At 43.7% G+C, this 25,928-nt stretch overlaps 1 protein-coding gene across 1 annotated transcript in view; it reads left to right on the top strand.

Annotated features, from left to right (window-relative positions):
- NRK (Nik related kinase) overlaps positions 1 to 25,928 on the top strand; it is a 114,172-nt gene that overhangs the window by 45,298 nt on the left and 42,946 nt on the right. The window contains exons 6-15 of the mRNA XM_076347250.1: positions 872 to 962; positions 3,046 to 3,176; positions 6,044 to 6,098; positions 8,303 to 8,381; positions 9,082 to 9,257; positions 11,054 to 11,126; positions 11,537 to 11,732; positions 12,611 to 12,775; positions 13,541 to 13,702; positions 17,246 to 17,398. Coding sequence (XP_076203365.1) covers positions 872 to 962; positions 3,046 to 3,176; positions 6,044 to 6,098; positions 8,303 to 8,381; positions 9,082 to 9,257; positions 11,054 to 11,126; positions 11,537 to 11,732; positions 12,611 to 12,775; positions 13,541 to 13,702; positions 17,246 to 17,398 — 1,281 coding nt within the window. The remainder of the gene's footprint in view (positions 1 to 871; positions 963 to 3,045; positions 3,177 to 6,043; positions 6,099 to 8,302; positions 8,382 to 9,081; positions 9,258 to 11,053; positions 11,127 to 11,536; positions 11,733 to 12,610; positions 12,776 to 13,540; positions 13,703 to 17,245; positions 17,399 to 25,928) is intronic.

Here is a 25,928-nt window from a genome sequence, read left to right as displayed (position 1 = left end):
GTCAGGTTGTTCTTCATTTGTGTGGCTATGATATCTCTATTAAAGCAGTTGATGTTAAAACATTTGGCTTACGCTTATGCGACTGAAGACCATAACAGCATGCTGGTGTAAAACAAGAGATTGGATTTAATCATGCTTGTTTTAAAACAGAATGACCCAGTTGCACGTGGATTGACGATGTTTCCTTCTGGAAAATTTAGAAGCTGGGTGGAAGCTCTATTTGAAGTCATTAATATTACAGAGGTTAAGCATTTTGAGTGAAGCATCCCCTGGCTTATTATAACGTATTATTTCAGTGTGTTCCTTGATATCTATGCTAGTTTAACCACGGACAATTTTGGAACGAAGGAGGAGACAGAATATTGCAAATATTAACTGAATGAAAACAATATTTGCTGCATTCAAAAAGAGGCCTGACATGGTATTTTGAACTTTCTGTGGTCCATTTACCATTGAACACGGTCTTGCTGAATGCAGAATTTAAGCCACTGTGACCAGCCAGCTGCTGTCTCTGGTCCTCATACAGAGCATTCTGCATTGCTCTCTCCCTCTTTTGTTTGCCTTTAAGGCATAGTGTAAGGAGTCATCCCTTGATTCTGAGACAGAAGTTTAAAATATTGCTACCTTGTTCTCTTCACACTTAACTTCAGAGATGCTCCACTACTGTCAGGCCTTTGGGTAGAGAAGACAATCAAACTTGCGGTTGCTGTCCTCTCTCCTCCCCGAAACTGGGGTCTTCGTGTTGCTAATAACATATAAAGGACTTCCCCTATGAATAAAGTCTGAGAAGGGTAAAAGTGTAAAAGGCAACAACACCACGCTCATGATAATGATAGGAAGAAAGAATAAGGAAGGTGTGGTTTTGTTTCAGGGCTTGGCGCATCTTCATGCTCACCATGTCATCCATCGAGATATTAAAGGACAGAATGTTCTTCTCACAGAAAATGCAGAAGTAAAACTGGGTAAGTTTCCTTAAATGTGCACTAGAAACCTGTTTGTAAAAATTTAAGATTTCCATCTTGTCTCGGAAAGAACCTTCAGTAACCTAAGAGCAACAAATATGTCAAGTAGCATTAATGTTTGTGTTTATAAGGTGTCTGTCATGTAGAAAAAGCTGAAAATGTGACATGTTCTGCAAGGATGTCACTCGCAGCCTGTGGGCAATACAGCTACTTCTGGGCAGTCAAACACAGAACCTGTCTAGTAAGTCACAGCACCGTCAGGCCTTCACAGCAGATCCCGGCATGCAAAGACTTCCAAAATAAAAAAGTTGGGGGAATAAATTATGCTAATCCATTTCTCTAAGGGAAGTGATTAGAGATTTTCATAAATCCGACAATAGGTGAAGTTACTCGTGTGTAAAGGCTACCACTGAAGAGTAGCTCTTAATAGTCATCTCTCAAAAATGTCGGAGAGTTTACTTATTTCCTTTTCTAGCTGTGACACGTCAGCGTTGACAACTTCTGACTTCCTAAGACTAAACTCAAGTACATATCTCTCTTGGGGAGGGGATCTCTTTCATGTTTTGGGAAAACATCACAGAGAACGCACGGCAAGGATTTAAAGGAGCAGTCTCAAGGAGAGCGCTTCTCTTATTTGGGGTGATCTTTACGCTCCCTTTCTCTTTAATTGAAAGAATTCACTGTAGGTTTGGAGAACAAAAATAATAAACATGGCCTGTGGATGTGGGGCAGGATGTTTGGCTGGAGCAAGTAAAAATAAGTACTTTAAATCTCATTATGGTTTAACCTTATGGTGAAATCCTGGCTTCACTGAAGTCAAAGGGAGTTTTGCTGTTATATTATATGAAGGCAGGTTTTTGCTTCTAATGTCTAAAAGATATGTACTAGTTTTCAACTTTTCCCTCTTAAAACTGACAAGATGGGGGGTTTGTGTATGTTTACGGTCTTGTATAGTTACTAGTCCCACCATTCTTCACATGGTTGACAAGAAAGTTAAACCTTTCTGACTCTGGGTAAACGTGAAACACATTTACTAACTACAACAACAACAAAAAGTTGTTTCCAGAGAGATTTAGCTCGTGTATCTTAAAGACACCCAAGAGGTCCTCAGTCCAGTTCCATTCCACTTCAGTGTAAGTGTGCACACTTCCCATCAGAAGCACAGAGCGCATGATGATCCCAAAGGTTAGGTCCAACTTATTGTTGGAGAAGGTTTGCTAAACAGGCACATTAAATTGTAGTAGTACAAATGATTGTGGTTTGCAGATGATCTGCAATGAGGTAACACAAGTGAGAAAATGTGCTCTTTGATGGTAACCACAGGACTGTCTCCTTTCAGTCCTTTCTTTTCCCTGTTACTTTGTCTTCTCTGTGAATAGCACTTGTGCTATGCCCAGTGGATCCAATTAGTGTATCTTAGCGGTTTGTTCAAAGAAAAATATAATCACATAATTATTGGTTGTATGGGCCCTTCTTCATATCTGAACAGAACCATTTTGCTATACAATCCTGATGAAAGTAACACCCTTTTCAGCACAAAGAGCACCACACGATTCTCTCATTATAATGAGTTTAAGATCAGAATAAACTAGTATACTCTCTAGCTTGTTCTAAGATAGTGTATGAATGTAGGGAAGGAGTTATTCCAAACACCTCAAAATGAAGTAATATGGTAGTTCTTTCCAGCTTTCACAAATGGCCGTATTAGACACATCCAAATTTGCCTTGTCCGTAAATAGTATTTTTCCTCTCAGATGCTAGTTAAAGATCTCGAGTCCTACTCAATGTAGCGTTTAGATCAAGCACAAATTATTCTGTAATGTCTTCCTAGAGCAGTTCCTGTCTGCTGTAACCTGCCTGGCAGATTTAGCATGCTATTTATTTGATCCTTCTGTCAAAAAGAGAAAAAAAAAAGGCAGTTAAATTTCAACTATTGGACAAGATGTACTGGAGGAACTCAGATTTGATATGTGTTGTAGCCCAAAGGTTTGGTGTTTTAAACAGTATGAAAGTAACCAAGCAAACACTCTGCCAAGTGGATACAACTCTTTATTAATTTCTTTACCTCTGCTTGGCTTTTCAGTGGATTTTGGTGTAAGTGCTCAACTGGATAGGACTATTGGGAGAAGAAACACATTTATTGGCACACCGTATTGGATGGCGCCTGAGGTCATTGCTTGCGAGGAGAACCCAGACTCTACGTATGATTACAGAGTAAGCGTTACAACTCTGCATAAGGTAGCAAAACGTGCAGGTTATTGCTGAAATCCTGCTCAAGTACTGCATTTGTAAAGTTCAAACTTGCCTCCTTTTAAACCGCAATAATATTATAACTGTACAAATAGAAGTATTTGTAATATGTGGGTGGTGGCTCTTTTTAAGAGTGGAGTTTCATTATGAATATTTTTTTGTGAATTGTTAATACATGAAATACACTTTCATGAACTTCTGTGCAAAAAAAAAAATACTGATATACGGAGGTTGCAGGTCAGGATAGAAAAGAAAGGAAGAGATAAATTTGGAAGGAATACTTGAAGTAGTGTAATACTAATATTGACAAGTTACTGCTCTCCTCTGTGATAGAGCTGCTTTACTCTGTACTCAGCTGCGAATCCTGAGTTAATTGGCAGTAATTAGTATCACTTCACTCATTTATGAGCATGTGACTGCAAGAGGTTTCCTATCCCAGAACGATTTCTGGTCATTCGCAGGGTGGCTGAGGTGAGAAGGCACAGAATTTCTTGTATTTCAGTTTGTGCCCATTGCCTCTTGTCCTGTCACTGGGCACCACTCAGAAGTCTGGCTTGGTCTTCTTTACTCCCCTCCCATCAGGAATTTGTACGCATGTATGAGATCCCCCTGAGCCTCCCCTTCTCCAGGCTGAACAGTTCCATCTCTCTCAGCCCAGAGCCTCCCAGCTCCAATCCCTTAAACATCTTTGTGCCCTTCACTGCACCCACTCCAATATGTCTGTGACTTCTTGTACTGGGGAGCCCAAGAACAGCTATCGAGCACTTTTTCTGGTTCTCCTCCTAATTCTTATAATGTGCTGATGCTGTTCCAAAGAGTCTTAAAAAGCTTTTTCTTCGTCCTCTGGCCTGTTTCCAGCAGTGTTGTCATTTGTCTGTCTACATGTATCGTGCAGGATGTTTTCCAGGGATGGTTTTCTGAGCAGCCATCCTCTGAGTGACCCTCCGGTCACTCTCTTGGTTCAAGTCCTCTCTTGGTTGCCACTTTGCACCTCTCATTCTAATTGTGACTTCAGAAATATTTATTGGAAGAACCTGTTATTGCTTCAATTTTCTAGTGATACAGAGGCTGTGATTCTCCCTTGTTGAGACCTTCTGTGCTGCACTGGCAGAGTGAGGACAAGTTGTGTGAGTGTCAGTCATGACCAAAGAATGTTCTTGGATTTTATTTTTCATACCATGTAAATCTTCTACTGAAACCTCAAGAAATTAATCTCGTCTTCGTTCTCTGTCCCCAGTCAATTTCCTTTTCAGAATATGTACTTTTCAGAAGATACAAGCATTAGGAACGTGCACCCCTAATTCTTGAGGTTTCTTTGCCTTCAGTAATAATCACAGTTCATCTGCGTGCATTTAGGTTCTGCAGATGGTAGTTTAAAACTGATCAGCGGAGGGGTTTGGAAGCACCTATGCAGACAGTGCTATGACTCAGAAGGTGGCATGGAGCCGGTCTTTTCTACAGAGATTTATAGCTGATAAGATGAGCAAAGTAGCAGGAAGCCACTCTGTAATTTCTTGCTGTTCCAGCTCTGATTTAAAAAAAAAAAAAAGATTTTAACAAACGAGTAAAAATATATGCGCATAAATATATATATATATATAGATACACACGGACCTTTACAAACACTGCTGTCATCCTCCCTTTCACCTGTCTGCGCCTCGTGCTTTGAAACTCCAAACCAAAGTTCTTTGTAGCCTGGCTGTTTCTCCCATTGTCCCCAAACCTGCGGTACTACCCCTAGAAGACTTTTCTAGTTTTCAGTCATTTACTTAATAACACGTCCGGATCGTGAATCTATTAAATTCCCACCAGTTTTGTTGTCAAATCCCTCCACAAACGATGATGCGAACTGGTTTTCAGCTTGCGTAAAGCGGCTCAGAGCAGCTGGACTGAGAAGGCTCTGTTGATAAAGTCAAATTTAGTTAGAGTGCCAGGCTGGGCATGAGCTGCTGTTCATGTAATGGCATATTGCTTCTAATCATTGAAGGTTTGTCTTCTCTTGCTCCCTTTTTAAAAGATAGTTTTAGAGAAGCCCTGCATGTTGGTTTGGCCACGTGCCTCTCATTTGGCTACATTTAGACACAAAAAATAGTAAAATAATGCACATGATTAATCAAGTGGAAAGTTTTTACAGTCACTGGTAGTGTTTCAGGTTTACCTTCCATGATCAAAACCTGGCCTTTAGCATCCAGATAAGCTGATAAAGGAAACTCCGCTCTAAGTTAACTGAGCTGAGCTGAACATATACTGCGGCATAAATCTGACTGCATGATGTGCTCTCCCTTCATGTGCCCAAAAACATGTGACTGGAGACTTTGTAGACAGAAGAAGTCAGACCCCAAGGCCTGACCATAATTTCTGTTCCATCAGTGTAGAAACTCAGCAATGACTGCTCTGAAATAAGCATTAAGACCAAGAATTTTTTTGGCCAGGAGAGGGGCGTGAGGCACTGCTGTGTCTCACTGCCTCATGAAACAGTTTAAAAGATTTAAGACCTATATTTAAACAGTGCCTGCTATATTCTGGCTCTTGTTTTTTGAATGCAGAAGGTCTGCATTTTGGGGCTGGCTGCTGGCTGACATGATGAGTCAGCTGTTCAGAGTTGCATGGGAAATGGGAAGCTTCTGGCTATTAGCACATTTCCTAAAAGCTCAGTAGGGAATGGGAGGGAGCAGAATGTATGTCACTCCAACTAAAATGATCCGATCCAGGAGAAATCTAGGGAAACTGTAAAAACAAAAAAAACCCAAAACCAAAAACGCAAAAGAAAACAGAACAATAAAAAGCTTGAATGCTGCAAGTTGCAATGTGCAATGTTTCTTTTCCTGCAGAGTGACCTATGGTCTCTGGGAATCACTGCTATTGAAATGGCCGAAGGAGCGCCTCGTAAGTGATTTGGTATAAAGGTGGGGGTGTCTATGCTTTGTGAACATGTTCTGTGTTAAAATGACTCATGCTTGGCTAATGCACAGATGTGCTAAATTCTGGTTCTGGTTAAAAATAATCTGTGACTTTTTCTCATTTGGGCTCTTTTGTTTTCCTCTTCCTTTTAGACCCTTTAAGTCTATATTTTGATTCCTTGCCTTCATTTCCTAGGGAAACAAAAATTTTTTTCTTAGAGCTCTTGTTAGCATCACTTTGATCACTGCCTGCGGGTACAGCTAAGCTGAAGGGATTGACATGTTAGCAGAAAAAATTGACAAGAGCAGCTTTGGGTTTAGGTCACTGCAAAAAATATGGCAGTGGCAGAAGCTAGGCCTAAAGGTTATATTTTTACTCTGGGACTGACTTGATTCTCACAGGTTTTGGGATGAATACTGTATTTGCTCATGCAATGGCTTCGGTCCATGGCCACATTCTCAACCTGACAGCAGATTGCCATAGTTTTACGGCCTGCCCTCGCCTGCCAGCTGTCCCCCTCGCTCCTCTAGTTAGCCTCTCGCAGCCGTCGGGCAGAGATCGGTGGCTGCAGCAAAGTGGATGCAAAGACCTTGTGCATTGTTGTTTCTGCGGAGGACCGGTTGCTTTGCCCCAGCACCTGCGAAGCAGATGTGATGTGATGAGGTATCCGGTCACTGCTGAGAGCACAGGAGATGAAATAAATTATACTCTGGCCTGAGCTTGAGAGCACGTAGGCTGTGTTTTGAAAAAACACACTTGGCTCTTCTCCCGTCAGACTTGGTTTTTAGCAGCGCTCAGGAGCCAGCTGGAGTTCAGGAGCACTTCTAGACACCGTGCTTCAGTCTAGCTGAAGCTTAGTCCCGAGACACGAGTCTGTGGGGAGTTTTCTTCAAGAGAGACTTTGTAGCTTTGCATGCTAATTCCTCATGCCACTTGTATTTAATATTTTCACTAGTTTTGGCAGGGAAATGCTACGGATTGTATTCTGTTGCATTGTGTTTTGTTTACTGTAGTACAACAGTGTCTGGGACCCATAGCTAGGGTCCCAGAACTGGACTTCTTCTGCCCCCCATCCCCACGGTATCACATGCTATTGAAAATACAAAGGAAAAACTCGAAAACAGAACCCAGATATGAGAAACGACGGCAGGTGGATGCAGGCAGAGAAATTAATAGAAGGCAGTGAAGGCTTTACCAGACCACAGTCTTCTCACTTTTACTAGTTCTGTAATGCTGTAAGTCCATTCCTGTTACAGAATCACTGCTGAACACCTGTATATCATAAGGAATCAGCCTCCATATAGTTCCTATCAGTTGTCATTCAGTAGCTCTGTTTTGTGAAGGAAGACCTCTGACCCTCGATACTTCTCTGTGACAGATAGCGCACACTCATAATTCCATACAAAATGCCTGGGATGGATGAGATGTGATGGTATTTACTTTCTGCAGAGCTTTTTGTCGCTTCAACTTTCCACAACAGTAACACTAAAAAGAAATACATTGGGCTGGAGAGAAACCAGCGTCTGAATGCATGAGTAGAATCTGTTGCAGATTGTTTAATAACGGTGCTCACACTCCCGAAACACAGAATAGATGAAATGTGTGCTTAGTCATTACGCTCTGTGCCAGTGACGCAGTCTATGAGCTCTCCGCTTCGCATCAGGTTTTCTTCATCCTGCATTTTCTCTTATGCCATGAACGAGGTAGCTAAGAGTTTGGTTAAAATTTAGCTTATCATTTATCTGAACCAAAAGCCAGGCGTAATAAACTAGATAAGTATTTCAATCCCAACTTTAACTTCTATTCATGCGAAAACGCCCTTTGGTGTATTAGAAAGGTGAGCTATTTTATGTCCTTCTGAAGCCTTATATATAAAAAATATGAAGAAAGTTGTACTTGTTCCTACCATGCAGCCTCTCTTCCAAATCTCTTTTAACTGGCAACAACAGCATATTGTCATGAAAGATTTCTGTGTACTCAGAGACTTTATTTCTTGGCTGTAGTGTGAATTTCGTTGACTAACAGTGCGGTTCTGCGGCGGATGCTGTGCTTTGGAAGTGGGAGTGTTTGTGGAAGACTGCTTCTCTCTGTTGGGAGAACCAGGCTCCTGTCCCGGCTGGGTCAGTGTGGTCAGGCTGTGGGAGGGACACAGGCATGCACCCTTCAATAGCTTGTGGTTTCCTTTGCAGCCCTGTGTGACATGCACCCCATGAGAGCGCTCTTCCTCATCCCACGGAACCCGCCCCCAAAGTTGAAATCCAGAAAATGGTAAAGAGATGTGTAAAAACTGTATTTTTGCTGCATTGGGCTTAGGAGGATTTTGAGCTCTCTTGTCCAGAGACAATGATCTTGTTAAATCCTACAGTGACCTATGAGGTCTTTCCTAGGCTGTTTCTAGTGCTGGGTTAAGCCACAGGCGCAGATGTAGTTTACCTCTGGGAAGCAACATCTTTCTTTTGAACTCTGCCTAAACTGCGGCAGTCGTTGCAGTTGCTGAAGTTTGGCATGGGTGGCTGAAATTGCAGCATAGGCAAACTTAGATGGGCTGCTTGGGGTCAGTGCTTTGTCAGAAGACTGCATGGACATTGCGGGGCTAATGGCAGTCACTGTGGCCTACAGAGAATTAGTTTGTCTTTTGAATGAAGTGTATAGAGAAAATCTTCACCATATCAAAAGGTTAAGGGCATTTTTGAAAGAGTTGCATTGGCCAGATGGTGGTTTTGTTGATCTGGATGTAAATTCAGGGTAAGTCCACTGAGAGGACGGTCGAGGTGGAGCTCCCCATCATTTGCCCTCAGCGCTGTGCTGCTCTCAGGAGGCACACTGGTGGCAAAACTCAAATTGTCTCACGCAGTTCCGGTGCAAAAGGAAACCTTGCAAAGTTAGTGCTTTCCATCACTCAAGGGTAGTGCTTGGCACACAAGTTGAAAAGGATTAATGTTTTCCTCCACTTTTATATCTTTTTCAGGTCAAAGAAATTCCTAAACTTTGTTGAAAGCTGCCTGGTAAAAAATTACTTGCATCGTCCGTCCACTGAAACCTTGCTTAAGCATTCTTTCATCCGAGACATGCAGAATGAACGGCAAGTGCGCATCATGTTGAAAGACCACCTGGACAGGACCAGGAAGAAAAAAGGAGAAAAGGGTACCGTGGCAAAAACAAACTAAAAGTCACTGCAGAGAGTAGGTCCTCTTCCAATTTTGGCAGCAGCGTACAAGGCAGATGCAACTGAAATACTAGAACCAGGAAAACTGTGAGAAATGTTGTCTTTGATAGCGGTGGGGCCATTTTGAAGATCTCTTTGCCAAAGCCCAGGTCCTTAATGGTGTTTAAGTGCTAAAGTCTTTGGAGCCTGACTGACCCTGATTCACTGAGAGCAACCCTAATGCTAACGTGAGCGAGGAGTCCAAGTAAAGTCTAGGTCCACACTTTATTGAGTATCTAAGTAGTACTCAACGAGCATTTCCCAGTCTCTTAGTTCATCTGTCTGTCCCTGATCCATTTAATTTACCTGTTGCATCTCCATATAATTTTAGCTTGTGAGTTCTTTGGGGGGCAGAAGTGCTCTTTAAGCGTTTTGCAGTGGAGTGCACAAAAGAGACCTCGAGAAGGCCTCCAAGCTCCAGCAAAACACAAATGGGTATAATGGATCATCTACTTCACAGGGTGGCTGAAGAAAAAGAGAGAATCTGAGTTTGTTCCAAATGCTAGCCTTACTCTTCGGAGCAAAACCTGGAAGAAGCAGTGCTGGAGCGGGGATGATACTTGTGTAAATGCCAGTGCTCAGCAGACTACGGGCTGTGCAAAGTGGAGAGCGAGCTGTAGCCTATTGACCACCGGTTTTCCCTGCCCTCTCTCCCCTCTTCCTCTTCTGTATATTTTGTACTGGCAGGGGCACTGTGAAGACCAGTGACTATGAGGGCAAACTCGGAAAGCACTATACAGTTGGAAAGTGACTTATAAACTCCAAGTATTGATTTGACAACAGGAATATTTGTGCCTAAAATGAAATTGCTGTTGCAATGTAGATTTACTGACTCCAATAGTAGTTGCAAATTCTGCCACCTCTTTCAGCTATGAATCTCAAAGCACATTCGAATGGAGAGATAGCAAGTCAGAGTTTCTCACAAATGCCTTTTGGGGGGGAGGGAAATGCAATGATAACAATCACTTCTTGATAGATAGTTATGTTTTGACCTGAAAAGTGCTATTTTTAATCAAAGCTCCCCTGAAAGGGAGAACAGTGTGAAATTGCCAGACTATACACTTCAAAATAGTGACTTCGAAAACAAATTAAGTCCCACTTTAGCATGCCATAGAGCCAGCAATGCAGAATAGGACCAGTTTGAAATTATCCCTTAAAAGCTGCCTTCATGTTAGTCTTGAAGAGAACTTTACAAGTGTGGGTCAGCTTCTTCTGAATCGCTGTGCTGAAACTAGCATTAATTTATTATCCCTGTTTCTTTTTTTAATTATTCACTTTGATACAAAAAGAAACCTGGATTTACTGAAGGCCTCAGCTTAGCCATACAACAGCTATACAACAGCAGAGAAGGGCGCTACAAATCTTTTATGTCCTATCTAAATGTCTTTCTGAAGAACCCCTCTGCTGGTGTTGTTATGGGGATTGGATTTCTCTGTGGGTTTAGCCTAATTTATTTCAGATTATGGAAATAGGTTAGTTTTGCAAAACCAGTACAGTCAGTCAAGGGAAAAGGTGGGAGTGTGTAAAGGGGCTGCCCTGAAACATTATCTGATCTAGATTTTGAATTATGTACGTGGCTATCTTGCCTCCCCTCAGCCTCCCAGTGCAACCCGTGGCTTTTAAATTCCGGCTGAGCTACGTGTAGTTCAGGTTGAGTGCTCAGAAACAAAGTCTAAGATCCTATCTTCAATAACAGCATCCTTCACTGGGGTTTGTTTATTGTTCTCTTTTTTAGAAGAAACGGACTATGATTACAGTGGAAGTGAGGAGGAAGATGATGAGCTGAATGAAGATGAAGGAGAACCAAGGTTAATTTTATTACTGGAATAGAAAATTTGACGGCCCAAGGGCTCATTGAAGACAGCCCTCCTCAGCCAGAATGGCTTTCTTAACTTGCTCTGAATCCCTTATCTCCTGTATCCCTTCTGGTAGCTTTAACTGTTTTGTAGCCATCAAATATAACTGCTGAGTATAAGATGTCTGTAATAAGCTGCTTCTTAGTTCCCCTGCAACAGGGAGGAAACTCTCCCATGAAGGACCCGATAATCAGCTTCAGGCTGTTTTGTAGCACAGTAAGTGCGGATGCATAGTCAGCGTCCTCGAGATTTATCGGAATATCTTAATTTGCTAACACAGGACAACAAGCACTTCCCAATGCACCTTGTATTCTCTCTTTAATGTTATGTTTAGTCATGTAGAAACCTCCCCTTTGTTTCAGCTCCATAGTTAATCTTCCGGGGGAGTCAACTCTCCGCCGTGAATTTCTGAGGCTGCAGCAGGAGAACAAAAACCGTTCTGACCCTCATCGCCAGCAGCAGCAGCTGAAGGACCAGGAGAAATACAAGAAGCAGCTGCTGACAGAGCGGCAGAAACGGATCGAGCAGCAGAAGGAGCAGAGGAGGAGGCTGGAGGATGTAGGGACTGGCTTGTATTATTGTTCCACGTCTCATCACAAATAAAAAACGTGCCTGTAGAGAGTAGGCTTTGAAAGGCAAGAAGGCTGTGTTAAATTGTCAGCACAACCTGGACTGTAGTCTTTAGCCTTGGGAGAACTGTGTCGCTTTTGAACACAATGATTTTAAATGATTTTAAATGGGCTCTGTCCTTTTCCTGCTGACCACCTGCCCTGAGCTTTGGGAGCAGAAGAGGAAGGGCATTTTGCTTGAGTTTGTTTGGCAGTGGAAGCCCAGGCAGATGGGATGAGAGATCCTGATTTCTTTCTCATGTGCGTTGCCCAGTTTGGTGTCTGTCTGTCTGATCCAGAGTCCTGGCCCTGCTTCTCTTTAAGATGTTACAAGATAGCTGCTGCCTTTTCAGCTCTCTGACACGCTATGGTGTTGGAGGCATTGCTAAATCACCAACGTGTCTCTTCTCATGAGTATCTGATGAAATTCAAGCATTGTGCAAACACTCCAGAGCTGGCATTTGTGAAGCATAGTGCTGCTCCAGCAAAACTGGGGGGACTCTGGAAAAACCCTTCCTTCTCAAAATGACGGGAAGACATTTGTCATTAGATTAGCTGCCAGCCATCACAGAGATCTTGCATGCCTGCTTAAACGAATGGCAAATCTGCCCTCGGCTGCCAAAAGGGCAAAGGTTTCACTTCAAGTTTGGCAGTCATTGTGGTGGCAGCTTGTGGCTATCTGCTTCTGCTGCGCAGTGCATCGGGTATCCCCTGTTAGTGACTGCACAGCAGGAAATGGGCCTTGTGATTAATGAACACTGGCATAAGTAATTGGTGGGTACAAAAGTAAAGTAAGACAAGCAATGTTATTCCCTGGCTCTCTTCCAGCATCAGAGGCGAGAGCAGGAGCTACGAAGGCAGCAGGAGTGTGAGCAGAGGTGGCCAGAGGCTAAGGCTGTTCAGAGGAAAGAGGAGAGGTGTAAAGAAGACAAAAGGGCTGTGGAAGATGAACGGTTCATAGTAGATGGACAGAGGAAATCAGAAAAGAAGCAGGTATGAAAAGAGTGTTTACTGACAGCAATTCGCAGCTCCCTGTTCCTGTAGCTGATGTCTTTCTCAGTTCCCTGACGCTGTTCCCATCCTCTGAGTCACAGACCAGAGAAGGACTTTTTTAATGCATTTACTGCCTCTTGTTCCCAGATTCAGCTTTCTTTCGAGTTAACGTATATGTTACCGAGTCATTCTCCTTATCTACAGCAATGACACTGCCTCTCCCACTTCTGTCCCTGCCATTTCTCCATGCTGAAATAGTCTTCAGTCACTTCAATCTGATTTAAAATATCTTTACCCTGAAAGCTTCCAGCATCAGCTTGACCTAAGCTTAAATCTCCAGTCTCTGGTTTCTGTTCGGGTTGTAACCAGGACCATTTCTTTTTCACAAATAAAAATGGAGCAGAGGTTAATTTTAATGCTGAAGTCTCATTGTCAAGTCTGGCACCTTGGCCACAATGTTTTTATAATGTTTCAGCAGCAAACTGGTTTGTAATCAAACAGAAGCATGGAGTGTTTGATTAAAGCCCTCTGGTTTTAGGAAAAGTAAAAAGTAAAACTATGGTTTTCTGATGTGCTGTCTCAGAAGCCAAACACCGAGTGTTTGGGGTCACTTCATGTTTCCTATTGCTCGGGGTTGTGGCTCTTCTGTCAGCCCTGCTGGAACTGTGCTCGCTTTGTTCTTTGGAAAGCCAGTATTTCCAGTGGTCAACTTGGTTGTCCCCCAAGGCATTGTTCTCTCTGAGGTTCATCACTCTTTGCTTTCAGAAGGTGGAAGATGTGCAGCACAGCAGGAAGGTGCATCGAACTCTCCCCAAAGATCAGACGCAGCTGCTGTCTCTCCAGCATGACCACAAGCAGAAGAAGAAGGAGCCTTCCAAGAGTTCAAATTCAGCAGTGCATCCTCCATCAAGCAGCACAAGCAAAGAGGTACCGTCTCGGCCAATATAGCATTTTGGTGCTCTGCAGTTTGTGGTGCTGTGGTAATGCTGAAGCAGAGAACAGACTGATCTTTAAACCTAAATCTGGAGCTTGACCTGTGTCTTACTACACACTTATGGTACGGTAAAGCGTTTGGTTTCCATTAATGTAGAGGATAAGGGAAAGGAAAGGTTGCTCTGTCTCTTCTACTTGAGTTCAGAGAAGGGTTTGACTGGTGAATGGGGAAACAAGGTCCTTCTGGTCAACCAGGTGTCATTCCCTTGTCTTCCAAAGAGGAATGAATTAAGGTAGTGTCGTCTGAAGTTTACCAGATGTCTCTGCCTGATTTTAGGGTTCACAAAATTGACCCAGACAGAGAATGGAGTCATGCCTCCCAAGCACAGATCTCTGTGCCCCAATGTCAGGGTGTGATGCCTTTTCTTGTTCTTTGTCTCCCAGGATTTTAGGTAGATAAGATTTGAAGGATCAGGGGTAGCCACATGTAGTCCTTGATTAAGAGTTGTAATCCATTTCACTCTTTTGCTAACTCTGAAAGTATTTCTGCCCGCCAGCTTGTTCTGCTTACTGTTACCATATTGTGAAAAGCTACGGGTCCATTTCACGTATGTTATCCCATCATTCCTAGCACACTTATTTTTCTTTTTGATACAATCCCAACTTGTGAGCCCAGTTCTACAGCTGGTGCGATTTGTTGTGTTACTGAAGTCTGGGTTGATGTCAAAAATCTCAGCAGCTCACAGGTGCCTCCTCGGGTGGCTGTGTCTAAGTAGAATAGTGGATGTGATGGTCTCTGCATTCATGGCAAAGCATCTTCCCAAAATACCCAAGCAAAGGCATGAGGAGAGCTCACGCATGTGTACGTAGGGGGAATGCAGAGCGCCGCTTCTTAATATCTTGCTGCAGTCTTTAAACAAGTGCTCTCTTTGTCACCTCTTTGTGTGTGTGCATGTGTGCGTGCATGTTGCAACTGGTTCCCTTAGCTGAAATTTTCTATGTTGATAAACAGTTACATGAAACTGCTAGGAGTGTTGAAATGATGAATTTTCATAACTGAATAGAGTCTGCAAACAGCTAAGCAGCAGTATAAAATCAGGAAAACAAAAGATATTAAGCTCCTTGTGTGAGTAGCAGTTTGTGAAAACATGAGAATAATTCTGTTTGAAGTCCAACTTCACTGTCAAAAAACTAAATGCCTTAGCTCCAAAGGCTTTACTGCATTGACTGATTAAACAAATCATTACTGAAATTTGAGTGAACTCCTCTTGAAATCAGTATTTGTTTGATGGCAGAGGGTTGGGTCTTATTCCAGCTGGGGAGTGAATTGGGTGTGGACAGAGAAGTAAGCTGCTTTTGCTAAATACGCAACATCAAAGTCAATAGAAATGCTTTGTCTTTGCTAGGCTTTCGGTGGGTGGGGAGAAAATGCAACTCAGTTGAGTTAATTTAACTTTCTTTTCTACTTCATTGTAGTTAGGAGTCAAAAGAACTGCAAAATGTCAGCTTAAATACTCATCTCTGGTTTTGGCACGTGTTTTGTAAATGACCCCTTTGTAGCAGAAAGAAATGTATTATGGAACTTAGTGTGCAGTCGCTGTTAACTTTTAATTCAGTGGTGAAATAAAATATCACTAGTTGCAGATAAAGTGCTGCCTGCCTTTTAGGTTCACAGCACGAGGCTGTTGTTGTTATGGCTACCATAATATACTAGTTTTAAGGACAAATTATTTTACAATATTACTTATTTAATCTCAGAACTTCTTGGAAGTCACAGATCCTTCCACTAAAATCATAATTAGTGGTACAGGGTTGCATTTTTTGGTTGAAGTTTGAGATTTCCTAATTATGTCAGCAGTCATAATTGTTCACAACAACTTAAAAATGCTTTAAAGTTTTGACTGTTTTTAACAGTGATAACTCAATGAATTTGTTCTTGTTAATGTTGATCTTTTCCCGTTTATTAGTCGAAGAGATGCTAATTTCTCTGTTGGGAGAGATCTACATGGGGATAGAGATAGCTTACTCAAGAGCGAGTTTGCATACTTTTTAGGGCTCAGTGGCATTTGCAGGACCAAATACACAATATACAAAAACTCTCCAGAATTATTGTTGCACTGAGGCATTAAAAACAAACAAACAAAAAACCTTAAAGCCCTCCAAAGCCTCAAGTTTAACGTTTGGGGCCACAGAACCCTTCCTTGGGAGTTCCTTGTCCAATGACACTCATCCTGTCCATTGCACTCATCCTCTCGCAGGCAGGTCAGGGCGGGTTTCCTCTGGTGTGTGCAGATGTGAGCTCACTCCGTGCTGTATCTGGTCCCACTGGCACCGGAGCTAATGAGCTGAGAGGCAAGGACTCCTAGCTCGGGCTAGGATAGGGGCTATCCTAGTTCAGTGCCTGGATAGGGGCTGGCATCAGTTCTGGGAGCCCAGAGTGTCAGCTGCATGAGTTTGCATCTGGATCATAATATATTGCATGCAAGCACCCCTTGGGCACAGAGGTGGTAGGTAAATTATCATATCTAGCTTTTACATTTTCTGTCTTGTTTATGGTAGAATTTGCCTTTCATTATTAGGAGTTGCAAGTAATGAAAATCTGGCCTCAAGAACAGTATAACGATCGAGTTCACTGGGGCTAGAATTTCATGGTATTTGGCTGTGGTTGCTTGTTTTAATAATTTTTTTTTGGTGGGGTTTTTTTTGGTGTTCTTTTTTTCCCCAGTCGAGATCTGCGAGACTAAGTGGAATTATTTTCCATCTCCTCAGCAGTTTCCTAGCCTGTGTTAAGAATATGCTTACCTTCCTGACATAAGCACAAACATCCAGATATAGTGAGAAATACCATTAAGAATGCCCACCCAGACACAGATAACTGGGTGTTTTTATGGCATTAATCTCTAGTTTACTGTGTAGAGCTGTTTCTAGGCTGCTGAATCGGAGGATATGCTAAGGATTTACGCTAGAGAATGGGAATTAGTCATGTTGAATGAAACTGGAAAGAGTAGTGGGGTCAAAACCATAGGATAAAGATTTTTGTAATGAGCAATACCCTCAGGAAATAAAAAGACCTTTATTCCTGCTAGATCATGTTCTTCAGTCTTTTCCATAGTGCAGGTAACATACCAAAAGATAGAGTGTTAAAAGTGTTTTAAAGTAGAAAGCGCCATGCAGTAATGTCAGCGTTGTAGAAGGGGGTAATAAATGCACAGCAAAACAGGCTGCATGTCGTTGAAGATAAGTAAATACAGGCAGATGATTCCTCCCAGCTAAAATCCCAGCCTGCAGCAAATGGGATGGCCTAGAATACAGTAGGTGGCAGCTCAGGCCCTTTTCCTTGCTGCAGTTTGGAAACTTGATGGAAAAGGAAGGGTTCCAAATGGAGAGGCAATAATGGTTCATATTGTGCCAGGGCTGACCTGTCCCCGATGGGGAGGTCCATCAGAGTCAACGCGCACTGTGCTGCTATTGGAGAACATCCAGGCTGCAAAGCCTAAGGCTCGGTGTGCAACGTGCTGCTGCTTTTCTCCTTCTCAGGCCGAGGACCGAAAAAAGAAAAGTGACAGCATCCAGCCTTCCCTCCAGTGGCCAGCGGTGCTGGGGCACGAAGCCACGCCACACACCAGGATGGGATCTGGCAGCAGTTCCAGCCCTTGCACCCCTGCGCCACAGAGAGCCATGTTAGTACAGGTACGGTACTGCTGCCCCAGACGGGGAGGAGAAAGCATGGGTGGTTCCCAAGCAGAACAGCACATCGGAAACCTGATTCTCTTTGCTCCTGGCACAAATGACTGAGGCCTGTGCAAACCGGCTCAGAGGTTTTTAGTGCCACCACATGCTGCTAAGTTCTACGTGGAATTATACTTAGGCACTGCAGATCAGGGTTAGGTAACAGTTATTTTTATATACTTGATGCCTGATTGCTAATTCCACAATAGTACACTTAGATGTTTCACAGAAAGCCTGAATGACTGCGCTGTTGCAGTCCCTGGATGATGTATTATTTATATGGTGCCATAAATATATGTGGCACTTTACCAAACAAGTCCAAAGCCAGAATTTTTATCCCCAAAGACCATATAAACCAGCAAGATTGTTAGTGATCTTATGAAATAATCTAGAAATATATGGAGATGCAATAAGGACCGATGCAGAGTCAGATTTTGCCTGTGGATAGAGCCCAGAAGGTCTGTGACTTGAAAAATTTCAGTATTAGAGGTAGAAGTGGTACCTAAACAGTACCTATACAGTGAAAGCACTCCGATAAAGTTCTGCATTGGAATCATTCTCTCAAAACATTTTAGCTCCTGCTATTTCTACCAGTTCTGGGAGAGGTATTCAGGGTGGTTAGAGTGTGCCAAAAAACTCTGCTTCCTTTCAACGTCCTACTCTTTCACAGTGTATGAAATAAGTAGCTTAGACTGCAGTTACTTTTTTTCTCCAGTCTCTTGTGAAGGGACTGTAAGCATGTGTGAGCAAAAGAAAAACAAGACAGCAAGTAGAAAATGAATAAACTACTGTAAGTGTGAGCACAGCTCCTTTAAGCTGGAAATCTCCACTTGCTTTGAAAACATGCAGTGGCAGGAATAGTCTTACTGCCTTTACAGTTCCCCACAGCACTTCATTTGTGCATTCATTCATCCCCTCAATGAAGACATACAATCATAGCGCTTGTTGTATTCTTGGCAGCTCTCAGTTTGTGCTGGACTCCTAGATGGATGGATGTACAGCTTCTGATCCATCTCTCCAGTTGCTTCTGTGGGATTTAGCTAGTGGTACCCACAGCAGAGTGGCATTCGGATCAGGCTTAGGCATTGTTTGTGTGCTACTGTGGCATCTTGTGGCCTCTTTTCCCTGTGTGTTGGATCTTGGAGTCAAAGGGGGAAGGTCAGACCGCAGAAAAGGATGGGTTATTAGTTTCAGCTCAGCTGCTTTCAGAGCATGTTGTGCTGCCTCACCGCTGAGCCCTAGCAGCAGGGTGGGCCCGTGTACTTCTTTGAGGCTACCCGCGATTATGGGTTATTACTATGGGGTTAGGTTGTATTATCCCAAGCTTTTCTTAAGCTCATTGCTGACCACTGAAATCTTGCTTGGCATGAGCTTCTGGTGAACATCCTGCATGGAAGATCATAGAATCACAGAATGGTTTGGGTTTGAAGGGGCCTTTAAAGGTCATCTAGTCCAACCCCCCTGCAATGAGCAGGGACATCTTCCACTAGATCAGGTTGCTCAGAGCCCCGTCCAACCTGACCTGGAATGTTTTCAGGGATGGGGCATCCACCACCTCTCTGGGCAACCTGTGCCAGTGCTTCACCACCTTCATTGTAATCTGATGAATATATAATAATCTTAGATAAAAAAACTAGATAATCTTATATCTAGTCTGAATCTACCCTCTTTTAGTTTAAAACCATTAGCCCTTCTCCTATTGCTATAGGCCCTACTAAAAAGTCTATCCCCATCTTTTTTATAAGCCCCCTTTAAGTACTGATAGGCTGCAATAAGGTCTCCCCGAAGCCTTCTCTTCTCCAGGCTGAACAATCCCAACTCTCTCAGCCTTTCTTCATAGGAGAGGTGTTCCATCCCCCTGATCATTTTTGTGACCCTCCTCTGGACCCGCTCCAACAGGTCCATGTCTTTCTTATGCTGAGGGCTCCAGAGCTGGACGCAGTACTGCAGGTGGGGTCTCACCAGAGCAGAGTAGAGGGGCAGAATCCCCTCCCTCGACCTGCTGGCCACGCTGCTTTGGATGCAGCCCAGGAAACAATTGGCCTTCTGGGCTGTGAGCGCACATTGTCCAGTTTTTTATTCACCAATACCCCAAGTCCTTCTGGGCAGGGCTGCTCTCAATCCCTTCATCCCCCAGCCTGGATTGATACCGGGGGTTGCCCCGACCCAGGTGCAGGACCTTGCACTTGGCCTTGTTAAACCTCATGAGGTTCACACGGGCCCACTTCTCAAGCTTGTCCAGGTCCCTCTGGATGGCATCCCGTCCCTCCAGCGTGTCGACCACACCACTCAGCTTGGTGTCACCTGCACACTTGCTGAGGGTGCACTCGATCCCACTGTCTATGTCATTGATGAAGATATTAAACAGTACCGGTCCCAATACGGACCCCTGCGGGACGCCACTCGTCACCAACCTCCATCTGGACATTGAGCCATTGACCACTACCCTCTGGATGCGACCATCCAACCAATTCCTCACCCACCGGACAGTCCACCCATCAAATCCATGTCTCTCCAGTTTAGAGAGAAGGATGTTGTGGGGGACCATGTCAAAGGCCTTACAAAAGTCCAGGTAGACAACATCCATAGTTCTTCCCATGTCCACTGATGCAGTCACTCCATCATAGAAGGCCACTAGGTTGGTCAGGCAGGACTTGCCCTTGGTGAAGCCATGCTGGCTGTCTCAAATCCCCTCCCTGTCCTCCATGTGCCTTAGCATAGCTTCCAGGAGGATCTGTTCCATGATCTTCTCAGGCACAGAGGTGAGGCTGACAGGTCGGTAGTTCCCAGGGTCCTTCTTTCTAGCCTTTTTAAAAATGGGTGCAATGTTTCCCTTTTTCCAGTCACCGGGGACTTCACCTGACTGCCATGACTTTTCAAATATCATGGAGAGTGACTTGGCAACTACATCAGCCAATTCCCTCAGCTCTCTGGGATGCATCTCATCAGGTCCCATAGACTTATGTATGTTCATGTTCCTCAGGTGGTCTCGAACCTGATCTTCTCTTACAGTGGGAGAGACTTTGCTCCCCCGGTCTCTGTCTTGCAGTCCATCCATTCGAGAGGTGTGTGAAGAGAGGTTGCCAGTGAAGACTGAGGCAGAAATGTTGTTGAGTGCCTCAGCCTTCTCTTCGTCCGTTGTTACCAGTTTGCCAGTCGCGTTCATCAGGGGGGTACACTTTCTTTGGCCTTCCTTTTCTGGCTGACATACCTGTAGAAGCCCTTCTTATTATTCTTTGCATCCCTTGCCAAGTTCAGCTCCAGCCGCATCTTGGCCTTCCTGACCCCATCCCTACACAACCGGGCAGCATCCTTATACTCTTCCCAGGATACCTGTCCCTGCTTCCACTGCCTGTGCATATTTCCTTCTTGCCCTTTAGTTTGACCAGCTGGTCTTGACTCAGCCTTGCTGGTCTCTTGCCTTCCTTTCCTGATTTCTTACACCTGGAGATCAAGAGCTCTTGCGCTCTACGGAAAGTGTCCTTAAAGATCTGCCAGCTCTGTTCTGCTCCCTTGTCCCTGAGGGCAGTTTCCCAGGGGGTCGCATTGACCCCCTGACTCCTTGAACAGCTGGAAGTTTGCTTTCCTAAAATTCAGGGTCCTGACTTTACTCTTCGCCTGACCCGTATCCCTCAGGACTGCGAACTCCACCAGTGCATGATCACTGCAGCCCAGGCTGCCTCCAATCTTGATGTCACCGGTAGCTCACTTGCATTGGTGACCATCAGGTCCAGTATCGCATCCCCTCTGGTAGGGCTGTCTATTACCTGGCTTAAGAAGTTATCCTCAGTGCACTCCAGGAGTCTCCTGGATTGCCTACAGCTTGCTGTGCTACTTTTCCAGCGGATGTCGGGGTGGTTGAAGTCCCCCAGCAGGATATGGACAGTGCCTTAAAAAGCAAGATATGGTCATGCTTTAAAAATCGTGCCCTTGTTAGCAGCTCCATATATTGGCTGTGTCAAGCTCAGCATGTCCTGAGTCAGCCTTCCTCATAGCACCATTCTCATGTTCTGCCTTTTTCTCAGGCTGTGCTTCGCAAAGCACTCCATAGCTCCTCCTTCCCCAAAAGCCAGGGTCCTTGTGGATCAGGCTCCCTGGCTCAGCTCTCCCCTATCCTTCTGCTTTTGTTTATGCTCTGGAGTGAGTCTGTGGGAGGCAGGTAATAGCTGGCTGTTAGCGTCTTTAAGTCAAAGCCTCCCTGTGTCTTTCCTGTTCAGGTTGCTGTATGGTGATGATGGAAAAATCAGCACAGACAGTTGTTGGGAGAGGAAAGGTCCCGTTTCACCTGATAGCTTTTACCTGGGAAAATATTTGTGTATCTTCTCACGTCCTTTTTTCCAGGGCCTGTTTGTCATTTCAAGTCATGAGTATTATAACCGGGCTGAGTTGATGGCCTGGCTTGTAGCATCAAATCACTGGAGGGCTGTTGCAAGGTCTACAAGAAGGACATTTGTATCTTAGCCTTCAGTAGGGGCTGGCAGCTTCCTTGAGGCAAATATTTTAGCCCTCCAATAGAAGTGGGAGAGTCCATAGTTTATTGCAGGGCATTTGGGATTCTGCAGGAGCACAGCGGCTGTACAGAGGATAGTCCTGCCCTGTTAAAATGCCACTCACAGGATGAAAAGAGCTACGTTCTAGGCTGGCTGCGTCACCTAGGACAAGTCACTTCATTCCTTTGCACCCTGTCGGTGTTTCTCTGTTTGGTAGTACCTCTCCCAGGTGCCAAGGGGAGTGGTGAGGAATGAAGCAGTATTTACCAACCTCTTTCACGTTCCTTGATGGAAACTACACTATAAAAATTTTATGCTGTTTAAAGTGATGGTGTTACTTAAGGATAATAGCAGCGAGTGATATACAGTTGTTACGGTGTGATTTCACGCCCTGCTGGTAGCTGCCCTGTTACCCACTCACAAGTCAGTGCTCCGGCTGATAGAGACTGTGTGGACAGGGAGAAGGCAATCTGTACTCTTACCTGCTGTGTTAGCATGGAGACCAGATGAACTTCAGTGGGTAATTTATAAATCATCTGAAGGGTAGCATTTCCTTTTGTTGGTTGGCAGCAGCTGTTGATGCTAATAGCGGCACGTTTGGATATGCTGCCTGCATTAAAAGTATGAAGTGTTAAGGCAATATGAGTGATGGGCCAGTTAGTCACCTGGAGATTAAAAGACTCACAGCAATATACTTGTGAAGTTCGATACATGGGTGTCTTGTTGATTTAAAATAAAAGTGAACTGCAGAGTTAAAATGCAAGCTGAATTCATCACAGATGTGTGTGCTGAAGAACTTCCAACCAGGTTTGCCAGAGAGGGATCATCTGTCATCACTGCTCTGCTCAGACAAAAATGACGACTTCTTTTAAACGATCGTATTCTGTGAGATTTTGTGGCACATCCTGGCTGCCCAAATCTCTCTCAGAATTATTTCACTGGAAATCTTAACACAGCCCCTGAGGTGCAGGGTGCATGATTTCTCAGTGTCTTGTATCCTATCTGTCTGGTAAGGGACATGTGAGATATTACCAGATCAGAGCGTACCATTTCCACCTGGTTTGTACCTGTTCTGTGTTTGCTGCAGCGCGGTAGCAGATCTGGTGCTCTGATTGTGGTGGTGTGGGATGAGCCATTCTGGGTTACCTGCAGAATTTCACAGAGACTTCTTGAACAAAGTCACTGAGTCTGTTTCTCTGCCCAGCGTCTCCTGCTGCCTGACTAGTGGAGGAATTTAGCTCACGTCTGAAATGAACTCCGTTTTCTAAGTGACTCTGTGGTTTTCCTGTATGATTTGCTAGCTAGATCTCCTCTATTGTCTGGAGTAATGTGGCTGAAACAGAACAAAAAAGCTAACAATATTAGAAGAAATAGCATTAGGTCATGGATTGACCCAGTATCCCAGAGCAGATCTGCTCAGAAGTTTAAGAAAATAATTTTCCTTATGCTGTTTTGTAAAAACAGTTGCACTTATCTACCCGCTGTATGTAGATTCAGTTCAAATTAGTAACTTAGGCATCCTCCAAAAAGCAGCGCAGCCTGTCTTTTTAAAACTTCTTCCTCCTAAGTCTTTTTAAACTAACTCTAGTAATCAGTCTTTTGTACTATATCACCTTATGTTATAATTTCAGGAAGCAAAGGGTCCTTTTCCTTAGCTCTGTTATGTGTGTGCCTTTATGGTTTGAAGACACATAGTAGGTAACACTTTGTCTATCAGTGCTTTCTGTGCATGAGAGGAGCTGCTGTTCTTTCAGTATTACTTACAATAAAAACAATTTAAGGCTCCGGTCTGAGTAGTTTAGAATCATTGTTAGGTGTTTTTTTGAACTTTTTTCCCCCCATACAAATTATTTTATCTGTAAAACTTAAGGGGATTGTCAAACACTATGATTTTGGGGGTTATCTGAGACATTTTTGGCTTGCTGTGGAATTGTAAGGTCTTGTAGGTCCTACAGAAATCATCCCAAAAGCAGGCGTCGCTTCTTGGCTTTACATGGAACTGCTGGTCTACTGGTCTGTCTCTGCCCAAAGAAGGTATGTGGGTACCATCGGCAGAGTTTGGGTTCACCCAGTCACTTATATCATGGTTCAGCAAAGCTCATCCATGCTTTTGAGCACGAATAGTTTTCCGGTAGTCTGCAGGACTCAAAAGCTGGAATTTAGGAAGAAATGTAAGTATCTTGTTGAAAAAGTGTCAAGGAGGAAAAATCTTCCTATGTTCTGATAATAATACACTTGCTATAAAACCTATTCCTATACCCACGATGAATCATTTCAGGGGAACACTTTGCTGTTGAAATAATTCTGGTTAACTGAAAACTACTATAAGTGACAATCATGTTGGACAAAAAAGTAATTTTGACAAAATGAAAGGACATGGATTATGAGATGTTATAACTGCTGAAAAGGCTATTTTCTGTAAAGGGAATCAACAGAACGTATTGTCCCAAAAAGGCAGAAAAAGCACCTGAATATTTAATTAGGTGAACTTCTCAGGACTGTTTTTTGACAGCTGGCTTTGCCATGCTGGTCTGGGAGGTTGTGATGGGACGTTTGAGTGGATGCTTGGCATCTTTAACTAGTTTTAGAATTACTACCTGTCAATATTTAAGTGATTTTGAACATTGTTCCCATGAAATAATTAGTCTTGTAGAGTTATAGGGAGTTCATAATCATATTATATTATTGAAAAGCTGTGTGCAGTTCTCAGTTACTGTGTTTTACTTTTTAAGACTGGGTAACTGGAGAATTTTATAGACTTGGGCTGATAAATCAATAAAATATTCGTCTGAGTCATTCTTTGGGGAAACTGAACTGCAGCTCTCTCTGATCTGAGTTGCAGTAACTCAATCAGGACACAAGAGTTTGAACTTTGACTCAGACAAAAATTGCCAGCCTCTTTCTTAGGCCTGCAAGTGGTGGGGATGCTGGTCTTGCCGTGCGTTTGAGAAAGAGCTGCCTCCCAGCAGAGGTGTGTTAGCGTGCCGGGGCACGGGCTCCCTCCCGACGCGGGAAGGACATCAGCCCGTGGCGTTCCTGCCAGCTGCGGGTGTCTCTGGAGAGCCCCGGTCTTGCTTTGCACGGGAGGTCTGACAAGATAAAGCACAAAGTGGTACAGCTTCAGGCATTTCTCTAATATTTTTTCTATTTCTGTAACATCAAATTGGTTCTAGCATAGCAATCCCTCAAGACGGGCCCAGCTCACACAGCGTTTCCATGTGTTCTGTCTCGGTCTTGTGTCCAAGAGGATTTCACATTTCAGGGAGGATCAGTACATTCAGTTGACATTTTTAGCTCTCTGCCTTTCTTCCTCTTTGGAAGACGCTGGTGTGATAGATCATTAGTGTGTAGAATTTAAGGGACCTTTCCTTCTTTTCTCCTTTTTTTTTTCTTTTTTCTTTTAAATACAGAAAGAATTAGAGGACCGAATTTTGAGTATTTTAGCTTGAGTTTTAGACTGCTTACTTGTTGTTCCCTTGGAATGAAGACTTTGTAAGGAAGTGATTTGATTGCTTGCACCACCACCCCCCACACACACACACACACCTCCCCCCGATTAGGGCATTTGCTATCCTAATGCTCTAATTTGATACCTTTGAAGATATCTTTTAAACACAGGCGGTCACAATGGGAGCACCTGGACATGACTACCCATGAGGTGTAGTCTGAGCATAGTTTCTTATTTCTCTCTTACTGCATTCTCAAGTTTGATTTTTTCCAAGTAATTGAAAAATCTGTTACAGAGGAGGGCCAGGGCACCCTCGTAACCATTGGAGAGTTGAAAGCGCTTCCAGCTGGCAGCTTGTCTCCATTGACTCTAGGTTGATGGTGGGCTTGCAAAGGCTGGTTTGGAAGTCAACATCTAACTTAGGGGAGGCAGATTCCCCCAGTGATTATACTATCTAAATTCTGAAATGGAAGCATTGGTCGGGTTTGAATGAAATGCAAACAGTAATTTTTGCATCATCCAGTTAAGCAGTTGCTGTGCATTGCCAATGACC

The sequence above is a fragment of the Aptenodytes patagonicus genome, chromosome 9 (assembly GCF_965638725.1).
Source record: "Aptenodytes patagonicus chromosome 9, bAptPat1.pri.cur, whole genome shotgun sequence".
Classification (NCBI taxonomy): Eukaryota; Metazoa; Chordata; class Aves; order Sphenisciformes; family Spheniscidae; genus Aptenodytes; species Aptenodytes patagonicus.
Note: the sequence above shows the minus strand (reverse complement) of the source record. Positions and strands in the feature narration are given on the sequence as shown.